We start from the raw sequence: 23,149 nt of genomic DNA, 5'->3' as shown, positions 1-23,149 counted from the left end.
ACATTCAACTGAATCTACTTCTGACTTTCATATACCTAATTTCATATGTAAAAGTTAAGAGGCAAAGATTTTAAGTGCACAGAATTTTTTTTTTACAGTATATAGTATGGTTATAATCTTACTTGGAAGCAAATTTGGTAGCCAGCTACAAAGTAACACAGACATTGCTATTTACAGTAGTTCAGGTAAGGTATTGCATACATGACCTTCACCACAATCTATTCTGATCTCATAGTTCGATAGGGACAATACCTCTGGAGAATTTGGAAGAAGCTGGTGCACCTTCCCACTGTGTTCTCCTTTCCTGAGAGCTCGCCCTAACCTGATGATGAGTTTCTCGTCATCTCGATACGAGCTCAATGTATCTTTAAGGCGAGCACACTCAAACTCCTGCTGCACAGAATAAAGACGGTAGATCTTGAAGTACTCCATAGGAACACCCACATGAGGCTCCAGATCCTTTTTCAAAGTTCCAAGGAGCATTCTCTTGTCTACCAGGACTTTAAGCACTGCAAAGAAGATAACACTTAACATCAGCCACTATTCCATTAAAAACCTAAAACAAATGCCAATTAGATGGGGAGAAAAATTAATAGTGACTATGGCCTCATTTAGAAGTTCTGGAGCCTCAAAACAGGTACTGTATGAATGCCTCAATATTTTTTTTTTTTTTTTAAGTTTTTACAAATATCACAGAATTTTTAAGAATAGGTATTTAAATGTTAAAACACCATAAAAAAGCACACATATCAACAGGCAAAATAATTAAAATGCACTTGTATGTTTAAAAGAAAAAAAGAAGGCAATATGATAGGAACACACAACAGTATAAAAACAAGTTTATAAAAGTCTCACCTTACAATACACACATCAATTTAATCAAAATCAACCAGTTCATACATGTTTCGTCCTTGCTTTGTGGACATCATCAGCTATAACTGGAATACCATTTAAAACTAAAGTTAAAGGTATCACATAACAAGAAATGGGTAAAATTACATAAAGGCTAAAATATTAAGTCCTTATTGTTTAAAAGTCTTTTGGTGACTGTAAAATAAGGCACAAAGTTGGGCTCTTTTTAAAACAGATCATGTTGATTTAGACGTTATAATACCATTATGAGTTTGGAGAAAATCTTGACTTTTGCTGTACTTTTTTTTACTTCCTTTCTTTAACAGGGGAACTATAACTCCCTTTTTCCAGTCACCTGGTATTATTTTATCCTTCCATATTGCTCTTTTCACCCTGTATAGCCATTGAATTCCTTATGGGCCAGCATGTCTGCACTTAGTTCGTCAAAGCCAGTAGCTTGTTCATTGCGCATACTTTTAAAGGCTGATTCTTCACTCCAAGTTGGTGGCGTTTTTTCAGATATATTATCACTTCAGCTTGACTGAATCTGTGCATTAGGACTGGAGTCCTTCTTTATACCATTGTATAAATTCTCAAAGTACAATTCAATAATTTATCTTATTTCTGTGTCTTCCCTAGTGATGCTCCCATATGGTTTCTGTAAATCTGTTATTTGCTCATAATTACTCCTGGTATTTCTAATAACACTGTACAGCAATTTGGAATTTGCTTTACAATCTTCCTCCAATTTATTTGTAAAATTATTCCAAGACTTTTGTTTTTCTTCTACTACTATTTGTTTCACTCGCAGTCTACAATCTCTGTATGTTGCAATCCACCCATTTTTAATTCATCTTTTTCATCACCCTTCTGAATTTCTTTATCTCGAGCCTTTCTTGCTTCATTTTTTTTTACTGAACTGCACTCTTTACTTCATCATTCCATCAGGCTGTTTTTCTTTCTTTTATTTAAGCTCTCACTTGGTACAACCTTAACATCACAAATAGTTTGATCAGCTTTTCCATCAGATATTATGTAATCTATCTATTAAAGACTTTTTTTTCACAAGATATGGAAGGATGGGCAGATACCGGCAGACTAGAAAAAAGGTATCATCATTCCACTCTTTAAGAAAGGTGACAGGAAGAAATGTTCCAATTACAGAGGAATTACATAACTTCCCAAGTGGGAAAGCTGTATGAAAGTATTTTAGAAAGGAAAATAAGACCATTGATAGAATTAAAGTTATCAGAAGAACAATACAAATTCCGGAAAGACAGATCAACAGTTGATCTAATATTTGGACTGCGTCAGCTAATGGAGAAGTATGATGAAAATAATAAGATCTTTTGGCTGGCCTTCCTGGATATCGAAAAGGCCTTTGATGCTGTAAGCAGGAACAAAGTCTGGGAAGTGCTGAGAAACTGTGGAATCAATAATGACATAATAAAACGAATTGAGAATTTATATGAAAACATCAGTAGTCGCGTTAAAACACCAGATATGACGCAATCCTTTAGAATAACTACGGGCCTAAGACAAGGTGAAATTCTGACACCTCTTCTCTTCATTATTGTGATGAATGAGATTGAGCAACAAGTATGCCAAAACATTGGTGACAACAAAATGAAAGTCATGCTATTTGCTGATGACATCTGTATATGGGGAGATTCCAAGGAGGAACTTCAGGATCAGATCAATGCATGGACAGTAACAGCTAAAGGGTATGGCCTAAAATTCAATCAGGAAAAGAGTGAAGTGTTGGTTATGCAGAGAAATGGTCAACCTGAAGGTTACATTGAAATAGAGGGTAAACAACTCAAGATGTCCAACAAATTCAAATATCTAGGAAGCATGATATCAGCAACAGGCTCCATTAAAGAGGAACTTACCAGCAGGATTCAAGCTGGAGGAACATTCTATAGAGTTGTCCGAGACTTAATATGGAACCCAAAAGTACCATTGAAATGCAAGCGAGCAATTTATCTGACTTACTACATGCCAATTTTGATATATGGGAGTGAGACCTGGACCATGAGGAAAAAGGATGAAGCAAGGATTCAAGCAGATGAAATGAGACTAGTCCGAGCGATGGTTGGCAAAACAAGACGAGATAAAATTTGTAATGAGAACATCAGGGACATGGGTCAGGTTGGCAGAATGCAGGATAACATAACTCTGTGTAGACTCAAATGGTATGGTCACATGCGAAGGATGGATCCTGATCGCATACCCAGAAAAATGTATGATTTGCAGTTAAAATATTCAAGACCAAGAGGGCGGCCAAGAATGCGATATACAGGCATGGTGAATAGCGACATTCAGCAACGAGGAGGGGACTGAGACAACACTGAAGAAGGAGAAAAGTACAAAGACAGAAGTTCGTGGAGGGGCTTCATTCGCCGACCCATCGTGTAGATGGAATGACGTAGGATATGAATGTATGTATTAAGGATTTGGATTGTCCATCCCAACTATACCTTGTTATTTTGTGAAATAATTGTTTTTGAAACCAGGTGTTATTTATTTTTAAGTCATTTCTCACACAAAAATCTAGAAGTTGTTCATCTTTCTGGTTCCTGGTACCAAAATTATGCAGGTTTAACACATTTTCATACCCAAGTCTGTCTGATCCCACTTGTGCATTCAGATCACCCATCCCTAATACATTTTCCACTCCTTCAATAACTTCCTCCAGGTCAGATCGAAATTGCTCCTTTTCTTCTTCATCACAACCAGACTGTGGGGCATATACCTGTATGACTGTTAACACCTCCTTATCGAAGGAGACATCCAGTTTGATGATTGTCATTCACATATATCAGTTCACTTACAGCATCTATATCTTCTCTCAATACAAATCCGACACCATTCCCAGCTTTGGTTTTGTTACCCATCCAGTGAAGTTTATATCCTTTCCTCAGCTGTTTTACTCCTGTGCCTTTCCATTTTGTCTCACTTATGCCAAGGATGCAAAGTTCCCTCCTTTCCATCAAATCCACCAGTTCTTCACATTTACTTGTCAATGTAAGGACGTTTAGTGTTCCAATCCTGTGCCTGATTTTCCTGATTTGGGATTTCTTTGCATAACATTGTAAAAGATCATCAGCTTTTCGGTCATCATACGTTACAAATGTTTGAGAAGATTTGTCAGTCCGGTATTTGTTTTTCTCTCCGAGGCTAGTTTTAGTTTTGAAAGCGATCCAAATTACTCTTCAGCTGGCTTGCTAAGCCGAACAATGGTGAGGAGTTTCTGTTAGGGTTTTCTCCCTTAGCCTTTGACAGTCCCCTGCCACTTCTACAAGGCAGCAGCGTTGGTATCCTCTTCTAATTAACCCCAGAGGGATGGGTTGCCACATCTGCCGTCTCTGCCATTATGAAGGTCGCCTTCTCTGCCAAAGGTGCTGTAATGGACTTCACCTGTAACCCTCGGCAAGGGCTGCCTCGTCTGCAATCTCCATTGTTCCGAAGTCCGTCTCCTCCGCTGAAGATTCCGATGAGGTCTTCACTCGTAACCCAGAGCTGGGACCCTTACCAGATGTTATACACACGGGCCAGTGTGCTCTGGGACTCACATAGGCAGGGGCGCCACTCCCTGGGCAGGGCTGCCTCCGAAGAGGGGTCCCTACCTGCTATCTCCAACTCTGTCACTGTAAGCATTGAAATTAATGCATCTGAATTGTGCAAATGCTGTATTAATCCATTTCGGTTCCCCGTTTGTCCAATGACGCTGAGTTTTTCCAAAGTACAATTTGATTGTCAATGGTTGGAGATGACTAATGAAAGAGAATTCCATTGTCACATGGCTATGTTATCTTTCACCAACAAAGAATGAATACAATGGTGTAACCATAATTATCATGTAATTTATTATGCAATCTTAATTAGCAGTATAATAAACCAATAACTTATACAGTGGAACCTCGATTCTCCATTTCTGGAGGGACCACAGAATAAAACGTACAACAAGGGAAAACGGAAAATCCGGGAATGAATGAACCATCAACAGCTAAACATCACAAAAATGAAATATGTACACGTATAATCTTACAAACACCCCTAAACCAAACCAAACTACAGCCCCAATGGGCCTTCCGCCTACCAAATGACCGCCATCGGACCAAAGGCCTGCAGATTACGACGTGACGCATGGTCAGCGTGACGAATCCTCTCGGCCGTTATTCCGGGCTCTCTAGACTGTGGCCGCTATCTCACAATTTAATAGCTCCTCAATTAAAGGTACAGTAATCGTAGAATGCGTGAATCTGGAACCAGCCCTCATATCGAGGTAAAAATGCCTGACCTGGCCGGTAATCGAACCCGAGCCCTCTGGGTGAGAGACAGGCAAGTTAGACCGTGGGGCCTGCTTCAAACATTAATTACCGGTACGCGACTTAAAAATCTCGAAACTACATTCAGTTTTACTGGGGAAACTTCGTCAGTTTCTTCTGAAAACTTCTTTCAGTTCAGCAACTTTGATCAGCCAGAGCCAAACTCTTCAGAAAATCTAATACTGTACCCGTAATGGCAAGCCAAACAACAATTGACCACAAGTAGTTTTTAATTCTCTATCTCTGATCTAATAAAACAAAGCACATTAGATACAAAAGCGCCCAACATGATGGTGAAAACCTCTTTTTTTTATCTTCTATTGTAATATGGTCACTGATATACTGTTTGTAGTCAGTTTATGGAAATCTTGTACCGCGAAAATTAGGCGTACATCGGCTTTTCAAGGTTATGTTGAACTTGAGAATATGGTTTTGAATGTAAGTATCGATCTTCATATTTTCAAATCCATTAAATTCAATTCTGCCCGTCACTAATTATAATCAAATTGGAAAGAGAAAAAATATCATTAACACTTCCGAAATTACGATTATTCGCGACTTTGAGCTCAGCTGGAAAACGCGCTCTCTGTACAAGATTCTCAACTAAGTATTTATTTATTTTCCACCTAGTCGATACAATGATTGCCTAAGGCAATTTAATGGTTAAAAGTGGTACATGTTTCGTATATTATCAACATCTTCAGCCACATAACACTGTTTAGATGAAAAATACATAAATTGACAAAGTAATGCTTTAGAGGAAGTGTCCTTAACATTAACATTAAAACGTTCAAGTGCAAAATTATATAAAGCTTTAAATGTAACGTGCGCAAATAAAACAACTGTGGTTTTCACAACATTTTAACACAAAAACATGAAATTCTCAGTCATATATTAGGACGAAAACAGTAATAGGCAATCTCTAAACCTCCCGTGGTATTATGTATGAAAGGTGCAACATCTGTTCTGGTCTTGATAACTATACAGTCCCGAGGTAAATGCCAAAAACGTGTTCGGCGATACATTCAAAAAATTTTTAAAAAGTAAACATCTAACGCTGGGCATAATTTAGACGTTTTGCAAGTAGAAACATTTGACAAAATTTGTTTCGTGTTCAAGTAGAGCTGTCGACGAAATGCACTCTGTCTCCTTCCAATTGATGTGGGCACGCTCTGCTTTATGATTTCCAAGGATTCTCTAAACAATACCACTGGAATGCGATGCTAAGATGGTCCCTTATGCAAGTTTGCCACCGATCGCTTTTCCAGTATAGTACTTCCTCAAATTACTGGTACCGCAATGACGAGACGTTAACACCAAGATCCATAAGTATGCCGTAGCCATTCTTTTGTGAGATACAGTTTCTTGAAAAACGTTTGATTGAGGATTTAGCGTTGATGGGACTGAAATTTATGGACGGTTGACCCAGGAAATCGCTTCTTCGAGGAACAGATAATACAGGATTTTTACAACATGATTTAATTAGGATGCTCACGGGACCACGTAATTTGAACAAATAATACGGGAAAACGTAGTTTTTGGGAACGTATAATCGAGGTTCTACTGTACTATCAACACTGTAGCTATTTACATACCCCTTCCATTCATATACCTACTTCACAAATCTTACTAATGAAGCCTTTTATGAATAATTTTAGGAAATTATTCAAATGAAATTCTAGCAATAGGCCATATTCAATTTAGCAAATTTTTTTTTTGTTTTTGTAAAATTGCACGTTACAAGATATTAACCCACATATAAAATTCACCAGAGTCAAAAAACAATAAAGCCCTCAATTACCTGGACTTAACCATTATGCACAACTGCAACAACACTTTATCCTTTAATATATACAGTAAACTCACCCACACCATCAATGCCATCCAACAAACTCCTGTGCACCCAGACATACATAAGAAAGCAACTTACAATAGTATGGTACTCAGAGCATTAACTGTTCCTTTATCTCGCAAGAATTACAAAAAAAGATGTTAATACTATTTACAATATTGCAGAACACAACGGTTTCAGTAGAACCTTCATCAGCAGAATCATCAATAGATATAAGAACAGACCCAAGACTACCCTAGAAGAAGATTCCGCTCCTAAAGAAAAGTTTTCCACATTCACTTTCAATGATAGTAGCATTTACCAAATTTCTAATATTTTTAAAAAACACATCAAAATAGCGTTTAGAACCTCCCACACCAACTCCAAACTCATTTTCAATCCACACACTCTCAACAATAATAACATTAATAATAGATATTTGAACTCCAATCCTGTAATTCCAGCTATATAGGTCGAACAGGGCGCAATTTTGTCATAAGATATGCCGAATATCGCAACGCTCTCAAATATAATCGTTACCGGGCGAGTTGGCCGTGCGCGTAGAGGCGCGCGGTTGTGAGCTTGCATCCAGGAGATAGTAGGTTCGAATCCCACCATCGGCAGCCCCGAAGATGGTTTTCCGTGGTTTCCCATTTTCACACCAGGCAAACGCTGGGGCTGTACCTTAATTAAGGCCACGGCCGCTTCCTTCCAACTCCTAGGCCTTTCCTATCCCATCGTCGCCATAAGACCTATCTGTGTCGGTGCGACGTAAAGCCCTTAGCAAAAAAAAAATAGAATCGTTTTTCAGCTATGAGTGAACATCATAAAGCATCCAGCTACGAATACACATCAATAGATAAAGATCTTAAGATCTTGCATTATGAGAAAAAAGGCACCTTACTCAACATTCTCGAGAGCATCCACATCAATTTAGATCAGTTTATGAATCCCTCTCACAATTTAAATGAAAACAACAACAACAAAAAAAGAACATTCTACTTGAAACATTCACTCCATATATTTGTCAGAACTTCTATAATAAACACAAACCCTGCCTCCATCTCTCCAACTCACCCCTCCCCACCCCCACCCTCACCCCTTCCCCTCCTCCCATCCTTGCAAACACAGCTGAGCCAACAACAGACTCGATCGTACAAAGGGGTTAACTTTGAGAAGTTTAATAAAGTTTTCTTCACACCCATTTTTCACTTTTTACTTATCAGCCTAAGTTTCTGACACCACCTCATTTTTTCCATTACAGATTGGAACTTCATTCACAGTTTCCACTATCAAGAAGTTAATATAAAGAACCCCCTAATTGATACTTTATTTTATGCCTCAGGCAAAACTGAATATATATTAACACTTACAGAACATGTTTCGACCACTTAGTGGTCATCTTCAGCTATATAAAGAAAAAACTAAGATGAAAAAACATTAGGATAATAAGCACAAGTGAGGCATAAAATAAAGTGTGCCGGGCTGAGTGGCTCAGACGGTTAAGGCGCTGGCCTTCTGACCCCAACTTGGCAGGTTCGATCCTGGCTCAGTACGGTGGTATTTGAAGGTGCTCAAATATGTCAGCCTCGTGTCAGTAGATTTACTGGCACGTAAAAGAACTCCTGCGGGACTAAATTCCGGCACCTCGGCGTCTCCGAAAACCGTAAAAGAGTAGTTAGTGGGACGTAAAACAAATAACATTATTATTAAAATAAAGTATTGATTAGGTGGTTCTTTATATTAACTTCTTGATTAGAACATCGATACGGTCATGAAATGGACGACTTTTAATAGTTTCCACTAGGGTCACTTACAGTTTACCATGCACCTGTTACTTCTCTAACACAGCTTCTCAATTTTGTCACTGCCCTCCCGACCATTTAAAATAAGGCAAACACACCTAGCCAACATTGGAAATAATTTTCGAGAACGGGACCACTAAATTGAGAAGAAATTGCAAATGCTGCTATTCTAAAATTTTAAATTCATCGGCGATTTTCCATCACTTACCACGTACATTTTACCTGGCACATTGTCTCCTCTCAAACTTAGTTTCTCAAGCTTTTTCGCTCCCCTCCTAGCCATTCGTGGGATGGTGTTTCTACAAAAAAAAGACTGTCAGCCTGAATTTTCAACACAGTGATTTTGTCCTGTGTTTGAATTGTTATCAAACTAAAAATTTTTAGTCTAAGAGGTTCGCAACCTCACTATTAGCACTTATTGTTTCGTTTCCATCTGTTATCTTTTTTTGCTTAGGTTTTTTTTGCTATTGGCTTTATGTTGCACCGACACAGACAGGTCTTTTGGCGACGATGGGACAGGAAAGGGCTAGGAATGGAAAGGAAGCGGCCGTGGACTTAATTAAGGTACAGCCAGAGCATTTGTCTGATGTGAAAATGGGAAACCACGGAAAACCATCTTCAGGGCTGCCGACAGTGGGGTTCGAACCCACTATCTCCCGAATACTGGATACTGGTTTCTTAGGTTGAACACATTTAAAAAAAAAATTCAATTATGTTTTATATGAATCCTTTATTCACTGAATTTGTCTCAGCGAGTTGTTTATTGCTCCATCTAGTGATGTAAATATTGTATATTGTTATTGTTTTTATTTCAGTCTGTCTCTTGTTTTTCATTTGTTCCTTCATTATGTTTTTAGCACATTTTTAGTTTATATTATGTAGATTACTTTAATCCCCCTTATTTCACTGAATATGGCTCAAACAAGTCGAAACATGTTTGAATTTTATTGCTGTATCTAATGATGCAATTATGTTTTGTATTGAATTAGGAGGATAGATTTAATTTTTTCATTTGTAGAGTGAAAATTGCACATAAATGAAAAAACCCATGCCTTAATAATAATAATAATAATAATAATAATAATAATAATAATAATAATAATAATAATAATTCGGCCTCACTACCGTGTGTAGACATTCTGATTTGATGCTATCTGGATTGCCTGCAAGTCAATTTCGATGTTCCATTTTAGTGTACAAAATGGCAGAGAGACGGATCTCTGCTGGGCAACCTATAGCTGTGTTGTTTTTTTTGTCTGGCGAACATTAGAGATCTTTTACATACTGACATCATACAAAATGGAGTCATGACTGGATTTTATTCCCTTCAAAATCCCAATTACCTCTGCCAAGTTTGACTATGTTAGATGGGGACTTCAGAAGCTTATTTATAGTGTACAGTACATTACTGATGGTGAGTTCAATTATCAGTTTGAAGAAGCAAGACAGGAAAAATCCAACTACCACATTTCCACCTTAATAAAGAGCATCATTTTACAGGATGCTCTACATCATTTTTAATAGGCCCGGTTTATTTAAGCTCAGTTAACATGTAACTGCATGTTAAAATAATTTAACAGTGAACTTAACCAAATTAGTATTTAAGACTAACAATCTGTCAAACTCTTAGAACTTTATCTTGAATATTTGGAATATGATAGGCCTTTTCCAGAAAGTTAGAAACAGAAGAGACGATTTTCATACAGTTATTTCAGTTGATTGTAGGTTGGCTAACATCAGTATGCACATACAATTCACTACAAATTTTTTGCCAAGCATCACTTTCAGCTTTCAACGTATCCATTCGTTTGCTTATTTTCTATAAAAGGTATATACTTGGAAATAATTTCCAAAAGAAGAGAAATTTGAACCACGCATTCTCTTCTTGGCTTTTTTCATATTTGTCTATAAAGCAACAGAAAATTCATGTTCAAGAAGAAAAATTCTAATAAATGTTCACTTTGTGCGCCTTGGTTTACGCCTGTATTCAAACAAAAGAGATCAGACCGCACTCAAAAACTGCATGGTTCTGCCACCGACTTCTAGATTCTCATCGATCGTAACTCTTGTCAGGGTTAATACCCAGGAAATGTTTGGATAAACACAAAAATCGTAACATGCTGCTAAATTTTTAATGCTATGTTAACAAAGAGTGCATTAGTGTTCTTTTGACTGAGATTGAACAAACTGGGCCATTTTCTTATAAATTGTCCAACTCGTTGGCTGAACGGTCAGCGTACTGGTCTTCGGTTCAGAGGGTCCCGGGTTCGATTCCCGGCTGGGTCAGGGATTTTAACCTTAATTGGTTCATTCCAATGGCACGGGGGCTGGGTGTATGTATTGTCTTCATCATCATTTCATCCTCATCACGACACGCAGGTCCCCTACGGGAGTCCAATAGAAAGACCTGCACCTGGCGAGCCGAACCCGTCCTGGGATATCCCGGCATTAAAAGCCATACGACATTTCATTTCATCTTATAAATTAACTGCACAAAATGGAAAACAATAATAATGAAGACCACTCACTTTTCTGATTGTCATTATCTGTGTATGGAACAGCCTTAAAATAATGATTCAAGGCTCTTGTGGCAGCATTCTGGGTATCTACATCTTCGTCATCCCAATTTTCAGGCTGCTCCTGCAAAAAAAATTCTAGTGCTAGTACAACATGCCTATGATCTGTGAAATAAGAGCTAGAGGATACTTTGAGTTGGTGAATTATTCAGGCTAATGCAGATCACAGAAAAATGCAACAAAAAAGTTACTATTTTCTCAGTTAGCCAGAGAAACATCAAATCATGGATATGTTTTCAGCCTTCCTCTCTTTATAGGTCAATACGTCCAACATAAACATACCTTTCCGTCCATCAAAACGACGTTCTTCCATCCATATGACATACATTGGGTGCCTTGGTTACGGTGTCTGTTTTTTTGACCAAGCAAAATTTCAGAAAGAACCCCAGCCTCAAAACATATCCATGTTTTAATAAAACTTTGGTGACAAAATGGGAATTTAAAAAAATCAATATAGTAACAGATGGATGGAACATTTAATAGAAGCATAGTTTACCAAAGTATGCCAGACAACGTGTAACAGTTGAAGTGAATGAGGATTTAGAATTTAGTATAACATATTTCTTCTGCAAAGACACAAATTTCCTCCATAAGAACTGTAGATGAGTTAAAACAAAAGAAGAAAAAAGAAGGGTCTCAGTATAACTTTACATAGGTAATCTATTGTATTTTATATAATATACAAGTCAATCCTGTACATAATAAATTACAAAACTGTGCTATTGTGACAATGTCATGAAAAGAGTCTTGATAAGGAATCCTCTTACTTAGGCAATAGTGTTTCAATAAAGTTTTAGTTCCATAGTAATAATACAGAGCGTAATTGAAATAAATGATGTCCACGGAACTAGTGGAGGAAGTTGGTATCCTAAACAAACATCTTCAAAAATTTTACTCCTATCTTAATTAGTATAGGAGAAATCACATCACATAACTTCGGTCAATGTTTTTGAAAAGTCAATAGGCTGGATTCTCCTCAACACAGATGATTTTCCCAAGACCTCTCCCACCCCCACCCCTGCAATGTTCTGAGTAGAAGTGTGTTGAGGTAACAAAAGTTATTACCTAAAATTAGACAATGTCTGTCCATTATAAAACAAATTCCTGTTTCTCAAGAGAATGACAGCTAATAGTTTCAAACACCATGTTTGCTTATTTCACATCAAAATGAATAGGACCTGACTGCTTTTAATTTTGAAACATTTTTACTGTTGACCACTGTTATGGAGGATTACCAGAATTAAATCGATAGGGGAGACTGGAGAACCCAGAGAAAACACTGTTCCATCTATGCTTTGTTCGGCACAAATTTCACATGCACTGATCGAGATTCGAAACTGGGATGCAATGTCTGTCGGATGAATCCCTTAATCCTCAACACAGTGAGGAGCCTTATCTTTTATTTCATCCATTAACACCCCTGCACATGAAGAGCTTTTTGTTTTTTTATTCTTAGTTATTATCCACGGAAGCCTGTTTTCAAGTCTCGGTAGGACCATGTAAGACAGTGCTTGACTGGTAAAGCATCAACATTTGTTTTCAAACATATTTTACTCCTACACCAGGGCTGATTACCGAAATGATTTTGTCCTTTAAAATGTCAATCAATCAATCAATCGATTCCAAATTTAGTAGGTAGGCTACACAGTATTACCGGTCCAAATATTCCAATCCTTTATATGAGGTTGCAAGAACAACTATTTCTTTACATAGGGATTTTTCAAAACAAGCAGCACTATTCTCATATCAGTTGACCACCTCTCCTCCTCGTCTCTGCTTACTGGCAAAGTTATGCTTGGAGTATGCAACAACTTTCCCTCATCGACCTTGCCTCACTCTAGGACCCTCTAACTATAGTAGATGTATTTTGCCACTGCTGTATGAAGAGTTACTGAAATCCTAAACACATTAACTTTTTATAAATTAATTTTGAAGATGGACTAAAATGTTATGGACATAATTTGTTTACAATGGCCAAATCTACAACCAGTTTAATGGACTTCAATTTTTCAAACAGACTGACAGTCTATGATTATAAGAAAAGTACAAAACTTCATTTTTGGTCTTCCCTCACTTAAAAGCATAGAATGTAATAGAAAGTACAGCAGCACTATATCAGACTGCATTTTTATCTCATTTGGCCTCGGTTGATAAAATGCAACTCTTCAAAGATTATGCCATCAACATGGCTGGCATAATTTTCCACATTCTGTTCTTCCCAACAACTGATAACACTACTGGGAGGTTGACCCCAGAAACACACCACCACTTTGTAGAAATATAAACAAGCATATACCTGCTCCACTTTGGCAAAGGAGTGGTAAGTGTTGGTAGTGCCTTCCTCCGGTGATGATATGTTTTGTTGGTCCGAGCCTGGAGGAGAATTGCTAGGACTTGACAGTTGAGCTAAACATTCGTCCGGAACATCACCAACCAGTGTTCTAAAGAATAAAAAAATAAGTTATACATTTAGCAAAGGAAAAAAAAAAAAGAGTTATTTATTTTGTTTAAAAAAACTGCAAAGAATTATTTATAAAGGAAATTTTCTTATTTTGGATAAAAGATTATTTTATGATGTTTGCATTCAATTTACTGTTGATCCCAAGAAAGTTGGATATATAAGTTTTATTTTTCTGTTTTAAAGTCTTGCAGAAAACCTCATGAAAATATCCCTTCAAACAGCAATGAAACTGTTCAAAGTAAAAATTGTGCAAGTAATAACCAATGGACATGAAATCTGGCTTTCCCACCAAAAGGCAACATGAAGGACAATGAAAAGGTAGCAGTTTTCATGAAGCAAGCACGAGTATATCGAAATTTTCATTGTCGAAGTTACCCTACAAACTATCCCCAGTGAACCAATGTTGCTCTATAGATTTGCGCTTAAATCTGCCACTGCCATACATGCAAACATACGAAGTGTTGTACCTCAAACATCAACAGAAGAAAGGAGAAATTTGGCTGGACTGCTACAACACAGACGCTATGACCTGGGAAGATGGAAGGAGGCAAATTACAAACCGATACTTTCTCACCAGGTAGGCAGTGCAAGGATTTCCTAATGAGATATGTCATAATGAACTATTTCATGATCTGCCTGTGGACAGTGTGTGTACAAAATGATCTGCGTCACTAACAAAATTCCGTGGTGACAAGAGGGGTACTGTGGAAGGATCAGTGCAAAAAGTGTATAAACAATCTATGTGCAAATGAATAGCTGCCTATAATGACACTGCACGTCACTCTTTGACTAACTCAGTTTTTGTTGGAAAAATATTGTACTACAGGTACATGCATTGTTTCATGTGTTAATACAATATTTTCATGCACTACCCTGCCACCTGTAAGGCTTTTAAACTATTTTTTTATTCAGGAACGACAGTGCGAGAAACACAGACGTGCTAGATTGGATGGGCAAGGAGATGGAGGTGCTCTACAATATCAATCGACAGAAACTCCAACATTTTGGCCACATGACTCTAAGCAAGTACCACCTCCAACAGCAAATAGAAGGCAAGATCAAAGGATGACACAGACCAGGGAGGAGGAAGATCTCCTGGCTCAAGAATTTGCAGGAATGGTTTGAACTTTACTCTCTGTTTCAAACGGCAGCCTCGAAAATAAAAGATTGCAATTATTATCACCTATCTCCAAAGCAGAGATGGCACATAACTAGGAAGAAGATGCAGTAATATATTTTGTTTCAATCTTCATTATAAGTGACTTCAAATGTTATTCTGGCTAATCCTTCAATTGTGTATACAGTAGAACCTTGATAATCCGAAATCGGTTATTTCAAAATCCCACGTAATACGAAGCAGTTCTCATTCCCGGAAACATGAGGTACGGTTTTGTACGCTATTTAAATTGTTTAATTTGAAATATGGGTAATTCGTAATTCGAAGAACAATGTCGGTCTCCATTACCGAAATTCAGACTTTTGATTCAAAACTGCCTTTACATTTTAAAAAGTTGGTATTTTTCAAAGTAATTTAAATTCAAAATTTATCCGCATCATGATAGAATACGTCTTCCAGAACCTGCTGGGGTAGTTTTCCGTACCTTCACTCACTTCAGTGAGTCTACAGTGTGCTTCATATTTGCTAAGTTAGAGTAAAAACGTAACTGTATTCAGCACTTTAAGGAACGCCACAATATCACGTAGCAGGCTGTGAGCGGAGAAGAAGAATACGTGAACACAGGCGATCTCGACAGTTGGCGAAAAAGCGTGCATGTAATCGGTTCGTACGCACGGAACAATATTGTCAATGCCAATGGAACTGCATTTTTTTTAAATGCCGAGCCCAAACGGATTTATGGTTTTAAAGGAGAGAAGTGGCAGCCAGGAAATCATACACGGGTGGGGGTCATTGTACTGTGTTCACTGCACATGGAAGCGACTTCCTTTCCTCGTGATAAAAAAGTTTGATAACCTACGATGTTTTAAGGGCGTCGGACACTTTCCATGCAAGTACAAGGCATCTAAAAAATGCAAACAGCACAGTAAACCAAAAAATAAAGCATTCACACAACAGAGCCAGCATGATTTTTCGTCTTTGAATCGCATGTGTTTTTCTTTCGTTGCATAAGGTTATGTTTGCCAGTGATTTATCCAAGAGCATTATTTGAAAAATGTACATCCATCTTGTTGGATACTTTTCAGAAATAGCTTTTTCCATGGCATTTGAAAGGTTTAAACCGTGAATCAAGGTGATTGTATGCATTAATGGGTCTTAGAATACTTTGTGAGACGGCAATTATGAGAGAAGTACCATAGCGGGAAATCGTACAAGGATAGTCACTGTACTGTGTTGTAAACTTGTAATGCAGATGGAAGCGAGAGACTTTCTCCCCTCGTCATAGGAAATTTCGATAAGCCATGATGTTTTAAGGGCATCGGGTACTTTCAGTGTAAGTACAGGATATCTAAAATGCATACAGTACAGTAATCCAATGAATAAAGGACTTGCACAGCGGAGCCAGCATACATTTCTCTTTGTCTTTGAATCATGCTTCTTTTTTCTTTCACTGCGTGAGGTTATGTATGTCAGTGCGTTATTTGAATACTGTAAATGCACCTTGTTGGATACATTTTTGAAACAGTTTTTTTCTATGGCATTTGAAAGATTTAAACTGTGTATCAAGGTTAACTGCATGCATAGCAAGTAAAACAAGTTTTCAGATTGTCATGGGATTTGGAGTTTCAGACTAGACACTGGATCTGATCATGATCAAATCTTATCAGGTTGTCAGTGGTAAAATTGAATCATTCACAGTGAATTATATGAAGGTAACAAAAATACTAGACAGGATTCATTACAGAATTACAATCTAAATCATATCATATAAGATTCACAGAGAGGAAAGTAAAAATGATTGCGTATGTGATGGATGCACTTCCTAGTATCATTAATCACAGAGGTCTGTCAAGTGAACTTGGAATCTAAAATTAGGGGATTTAGTTCCTGAAGTGGAAAAAGAGAACAAAAAGGTGTAATTGTAAACATACCCTTGTAAAAGTTGGTAAACATTTCAATTTGTGTCCTCATCCTGAGGTGGTGCAGCTCATTTCAGGTACACCTCCAATGGAGGCAAGTTGCATGTACCATTTTATCCAAACATCAGCACTCCAGCCATTCTTAAATCTTTGGCAGTACCAGGAATAATATACCAATATAGTTGGTCCATTATTGGACAATATAAATTTGCCAGCTAACTCATTCTTGCTTGCCAAAGTTTTACCTCAGTGTGCTAATTTGAGCTCATCAGTTGGTAAACGAATGGCTAGTGCATACCGTGGAGGCCACTGTCTAGGCTACTTGGAGCCACCGGCAAGTGCCAATGCACTATGAGAGACTGTCTCATTTGCAAAAATTGATGCCTGCCTGGCTATCACATGATACAATGTTTATTCCCATAGGGAACCTGAAATACTTGTCCGGAATAAGTAAATTTATAAATTGTATAAATTTTACAAATTTTACAAATCCAGGAATTTACTCATTTTACAAAGTTTTCAAATTTATAAATTTTCTCATCTGGGACAAATATTTCAGGTTCCCTATGGGAATCAACATCTACAGTACCAGGAATTGTGCCCAAGCCACTGAGGACGGCACCTAATATCTTTTTTTTTTTTTTTTTTTTTTGCTAGTTGTTTTACGTCGCACCACACAGATAGGTCTTAACGGCGACGATGGGACAGGAAAGGGCTAGGAGTGGGAAGGAAGCGGCCGTGGCCTTAATTAAGGTACAGCCCCAGCATTTGCCTGGTGTGAAAATGGGAAACCACGGAAAACCATTTTCAGGGCTGCCGACAGTGGGGTTCGAACCTACTATCTCCCGCACCTAATATCCACTTTTTGCAAATTTCAGTCCCTCAACAGCATAGAAAAACAATGTTGTTCTTACTCTGTAACAACAATGTTACATTCAAGGCAGCTAAAATCTAATTGAAAAGATTCCAAATGTGTAGACACATTGACCATAATTTTGTTTCAATCGGCATAAATTTAATAACCAGCCAGGTGAAAAACAGAAGAGTTTCCCCTCTTCACTGTTGGTAGGTTCTTTGCATTCTTAAATTAAAAATGTAAAAAGAGAAAATTATGTTTAGTTAGTCCATTTATCAATAATGAATGATTTAAATGTTTATAAAGCTTTTAAAATTCACTATGCTGATTAACCGATAAGGTTCAGATCACGTATACAAAAATTCAAAGAGAGACAATATTTTAGCTAACTGGTATTGCCAATGAAAGACATCACAACAATACAGCTAGAATCAAGCAAGCAAAGAGTCACAGGAAGTGAACTACCAGAAAGTCTACTTTCTTGCCGGTCCTCATACATCAAGGGAAAATATTATGTGGAATCCATCACAGGTTACGGTTTATTAGTAAGTGCGAGAAAATCTTTACCAACATTGATAGTCGATATCTGGGGGAAATTTCAATTCAAGGAGGGCTTCCTATAATGACTGCCAAGGGGGCTGATAAGAGGGTTGACCGTCATTCACAGAAACCATCTTTATGCACAGGAATATATTTATTTATACTCTAACTGCAAGCTCATTGAAGGCCAGTTTCTATAACAAAGAATTGAAGAGTGAAAACAAAAAGGATTAAAGTGCCAGAATGGTGAATTGTATTTTATGGCTCGGAATTGGCTGAAAGGACCATACGGCGTACCATGGTGAAGGCTGGAAGTCTGGAGACTCACAATATGAACTTCCATCCTTCACTAATGTTACGTCGTATGGTCCATTTAGCCAATTCTGAACACACAAAAAAAGACAATTCACTATTCTGACACTTACACCCGTTTTCATTTTTACTCTTCAATTGTATATAACATAGTTACCACCATCCGTGGTTCAAATCCCTGTCACTCTATGTGAGATTTGTGCGGAAGAGTGGAGGCGGGACAGGTTTTTCTCTGGGTACGCTGGTTTTCCCTGTCATCTTTCATTCTAGCAATCAAATTTCATTTCATCTGTCACTCATTAACCTTTTAAGTGCTGAGTTACCAGTTGACTGTTTGGTACCTCAGTGCCGAGTTTTTTCATTCGTATGTAAAAAAATGTGTAGAAGCCTCAATTTTTAACTTATCAGTGGGGTGTTTAGCTTAAAATGTTTATAAATGTTGGTTGTTTATAAATCTAAATGCAAATGGAAAATCCTACACTTATGTTCAATATTATTTTGAGAGAAAACAAAATTTCATTTATGTGCCCATGCATGCATTATCTTTATACAAAGTAAAGACCCCAAAATAATATTTCCTAAAATCGATAGGCAACTAATACATGTAACTTCTTAGAAGCATAGAAGTTGATATTTTAAAATACTTTCCAAACCTGGAATGTGGTGACAGATAAATGTTTTCTACTGGTTGTTTGTGATGCCAAATTGTTCTACTATCTCGTGGTGGTGGTGATTATTGTTTTAAGAGGAAGTACAACTAGGCAACCATCCTCTATATAACACTAATCAGAGGGAAAAACGGAAGGGGTCCGACACTTCGAAAAATGAAGATATCGGCCAAAGGAAGACATGGGCCACGAAGGGCGTGAAAATGAAAGACTCCCTAGCCTTCGCAAACCTAATAGCGTCGGGGCCAGAAAAGAACAAGAGTTGACCAAGAGAGGTCAGATAGGATAGATGAAAGTGAGGAATCTGGCACAAGTAAGTGGAAGCAATGCCAGGTCTCAGCTGAGGGCCCCGCTCCAAAGTTCAGAGCCCCTGGGGCCCCTTTTAGTCGCTTCTTACGACAGGCAGGGGATACCGTGGGTGTTATTCTACCGCCCCCCACCCACAATTCCACTGGCATTACTTGGCCCTCAGAGCCTGTCACAGTTACCTGAAACTCTGGTGAAGAAAAGTAATCCATCCGCCACGAAATTAGCGATAAAATAGCTTTTGCACTCACCGTATTTTTCTTCTTTCGTTTAGAAGGAGGCTCTGTTTCTCTCTCACATACAATATTTTCGGCACCCTCACTTTCAAAATCGCTTAACAATTCCTTAAAAATGATTATCTCTATCATCACTTTCCGCTGTGGTTAATAACGGAAAGATTCTGTGATCCGAAATAACATCACTGCAAGAGCAAGTAAATTGTTGTTCTGCCATGTTTGTTTACATCACAGATGAACTCCACAGACGTCTACAAAAAGCTCTAAGTTACTTCCCGAAGCTATAATCTCTGATCAGTTAGTTCTAAATAATGTCCAACAGATGGCAGAACATGTCAGAGATCAAATTCGGACTCGAAAGTGAACCGGGAAACTCAAAAAAATTAAAATTCTTGCGCACCGTCTACAGACGGGCGTAGCACTGGTGGACCGGCCACGTCAGCCCGTCTATAGGCGAGCATAGCACTCATCGGGTTAATCATTGCCCCGCGGAGCGAAGACAGGCTTCGGCAGCTGCCACAATTCCTATCCTCACGGCTAGAGGGGGGGGGCTTCATTCATTCCATCCCTGAACCGGCCGAGTAAGTGGAAATAGGCTGTGGATTTTCATTTTCAGTAACTACCATGAACTCAACATATTACTAGATAGATGAAAAATCTAAATTAAATGAAGAAGTCCTTATAGAGAGTGACACATGTCAAACATAACAAAAACATTTATAAGGAATATACTGACTGGTTGATTAATTTTATTTCCTTGAACCTTCTAGAAACTCTAGTAATCAACCACCTCGTAACACTTATTTTTCTATGCCTGAATACTGCTCAAGTCACTTAACACTCCCGGTGTGTATGAAGCCCAAGCATGGTTAGTTTTCACATTTAGCTGTTTGCATTACGGCAGGTTTTTAGTTGAAACAAATGTCACTCGTTCATCGTGTGGTGAAGAGATCCAAGTATTTACAAAAAAGTACACTAGGTTGCAGAACCTATTGGAAACTTGCTTTGCCCACAACCCACATGTGGTAACTGATCACTGTCAGGCATACCTCTGTGAATAAAATGGCTGCCAGCAAGTTGTCCATGGTGACATTGCAGAGATTTTGATCAATTCTGGATCAGAAATGAAAGATAGCAATTCAAAAGCAGAAAATTATAATGCAGGTATGTGCAGACTTCATAAAGGAAGTATCAATTTCTCTTGTCAACAATGAAACGAGAAAGTATTTTACCGCTACAATATTTTGCCAAAAGAGTAACAATGAAGCATTTCCCATCCAAAATAGCCAGCACACAGATGCAGAAGAGGCCAAGTAGATTGTATAAGGTCTGTTCAGATGCAGGGGGGGCGGGGGGTACCGAACAAACACCGATCTTAAGAGTATGAAAAGAGAGCAGATGGACATGTGAAGTGTGTGCGATGTTGGACTGCGTCTTCTCGAGTGCTTTAGAAAATGCCATTCCACATAGGATTATGCAAACTAAAAGCTAGGTATGGAAATGCACTAGAATTTTTCTGACCCCTGTTGATACCTATGACATATTGTAACCATCTTTACCTGTTAGGTTCTTCAGTCAGTCAAAACTAATTTATGATAAAATAATTATTTTTAGAAAATACCTGGAAAAGAAAAATATTATATAACAGATTATTAATAAAATTAATTTGATTCTTTTCAGGTATAATCTGTAAAAGAACTGATTGGCCTTTGGGCTAATGAATAAATAAATACCAAGTGAGTAGGTTAGAATCCCACAGTCGGCAGCCTTGGTTTCCTGTGGCTTCCCATTTTCACATCGGATAAATACTGGGGCTGTACCTTAATTAAGGCCACGGCTGCTACCCTCCTACTCCTAACCCTTTCCCAGCCGTCCATCCAAACAAATCAGGTAGCAATAAATTTTTAAAAATTAATTTTTTTTTCAAATAAAATGCTATAAATACCATATAATCTCGAATACCACCCGCACATCATTTTTCCCCAAAATATTGGTTCTGTTCATTCTCGTAAATATTTACTACGTTTACACGGAGTAGTGAAATAGATTTGAATACTGTTACCATACTCAATATACCACATGTAAACGGGCATTCAGGTCTTATTGTGTTTTAGTTGCATTCTAGAAAACAAGATTGATTTTCTCTCAATATGGTTACAATGGCATGTAAACGCGAAATGTAAGACAAATACGGTAAATCAAAGAATACGGGTAAATATGAAAGCTGCTGCTGCGGATGCTCGATCGTCAGCGGAACTCGCAGGATATCGTACTTTGCGAGAGTCGAGACTGTTGGTTACGGAAGTCTGCCTCGCTCAGATTCGAGTTCGATATCTGTCCCATGAAAGTGCTGTCTCAATAGTAAGCGATGGATTCAAAATGGCGTCTGCAGTTATTTAGTGTGCGTGAGAAACTTAAAGTTGTAAGCCAAGCTGAAATATACGGAAATCGTGCCGTTGGCAGAAAGTACAATAGAGATGAATTGTGTATTCGTGATTGGCGGAAGAAGGAAAAACTTCTAAAAAGTAAAGGCGATCGCAGAGCGTTCCGCGGGCAGAGTGCAGTGTATCCGGAAATTGAAGAATGACTCCACAAATTTGTGATAGAAAAACGTGAGTTAGGATATGGCGTTTCAAGTGAAATGTATCAACTGAAAGCACTAGAGATCTCAAAAGAACTCAAAACACAGGGTTTTACTGCAAGCCTCGGATGGATCCAAAACTTTTATCGGAGAAAGGGATTGTGCATTTGGAGACATACGTCTATTTCACAATGTCTCCCTGGGGAGTATGAAGAAAAATTAACGACCTTTCAGCGTCACATTATCCATTTGAGGAAGCAAAATTCTTATTTTCTGTAGGAACTTGGGAATGCTGACCAGACACCTGTCTATTTTGAAATGCCATTGGAAAATACAGTGGATACGAAGGGTTCTAAACCACACCCGGGCAATTGAAGTGGGACACTGATGATGATGACGAAGGGTTCTAAAAGTGTAATCAACAGAACAGGTGGTAACGGAAAGCAACGATGCACAGTAATGTTGTGCCTATTAGCGGATGGAACCAAACTCTCTCCATATGTGGTTCTGTAAAGGAAAACACTTCCGAAAGGAAACTTGCCGTCCGGTCTTATTGTTAGAACACATGAGTCCGGCTGGATGGACAGTGCGTTACCATAGTTGAGGACTGGGTGAAGTGCGTTTGGCAACGCCGCCCGGGAGCTTTATTACAAAAACGAAACAGGCTTGTGTTGGACATTTACCGAGGACATACAACTGACGCCGTAAAAGATATGATGAGGAAAGGAAAAACTGATCTTGCAATAATTCCCGGAGGA

General features: G+C 38.2%; 1 protein-coding gene across 12 annotated transcripts in view; it reads right to left on the bottom strand.

Moving 5' to 3' along the window:
- Nucleotides 1-23,149, bottom strand: part of Usp47 (ubiquitin specific protease 47) — a 225,358-nt gene that overhangs the window by 46,463 nt on the left and 155,746 nt on the right. For all 12 annotated transcript variants that reach the window (XM_067156578.2, XM_067156582.2, XM_067156579.2 and 9 more), the window contains 3 exons: nucleotides 13,692-13,836; nucleotides 11,348-11,459; nucleotides 253-509 (listed from right to left, as the gene is read on the bottom strand). In XM_067156578.2, coding sequence (XP_067012679.1) covers nucleotides 253-509; nucleotides 11,348-11,459; nucleotides 13,692-13,836 — 514 coding nt within the window. The remainder of the gene's footprint in view (nucleotides 1-252; nucleotides 510-11,347; nucleotides 11,460-13,691; nucleotides 13,837-23,149) is intronic.

Source organism: Anabrus simplex, chromosome 12 (assembly GCF_040414725.1).
Source record: "Anabrus simplex isolate iqAnaSimp1 chromosome 12, ASM4041472v1, whole genome shotgun sequence".
Classification (NCBI taxonomy): Eukaryota; Metazoa; Arthropoda; class Insecta; order Orthoptera; family Tettigoniidae; genus Anabrus; species Anabrus simplex.
This window is presented reverse-complemented; position numbering and strand designations above follow the sequence as displayed.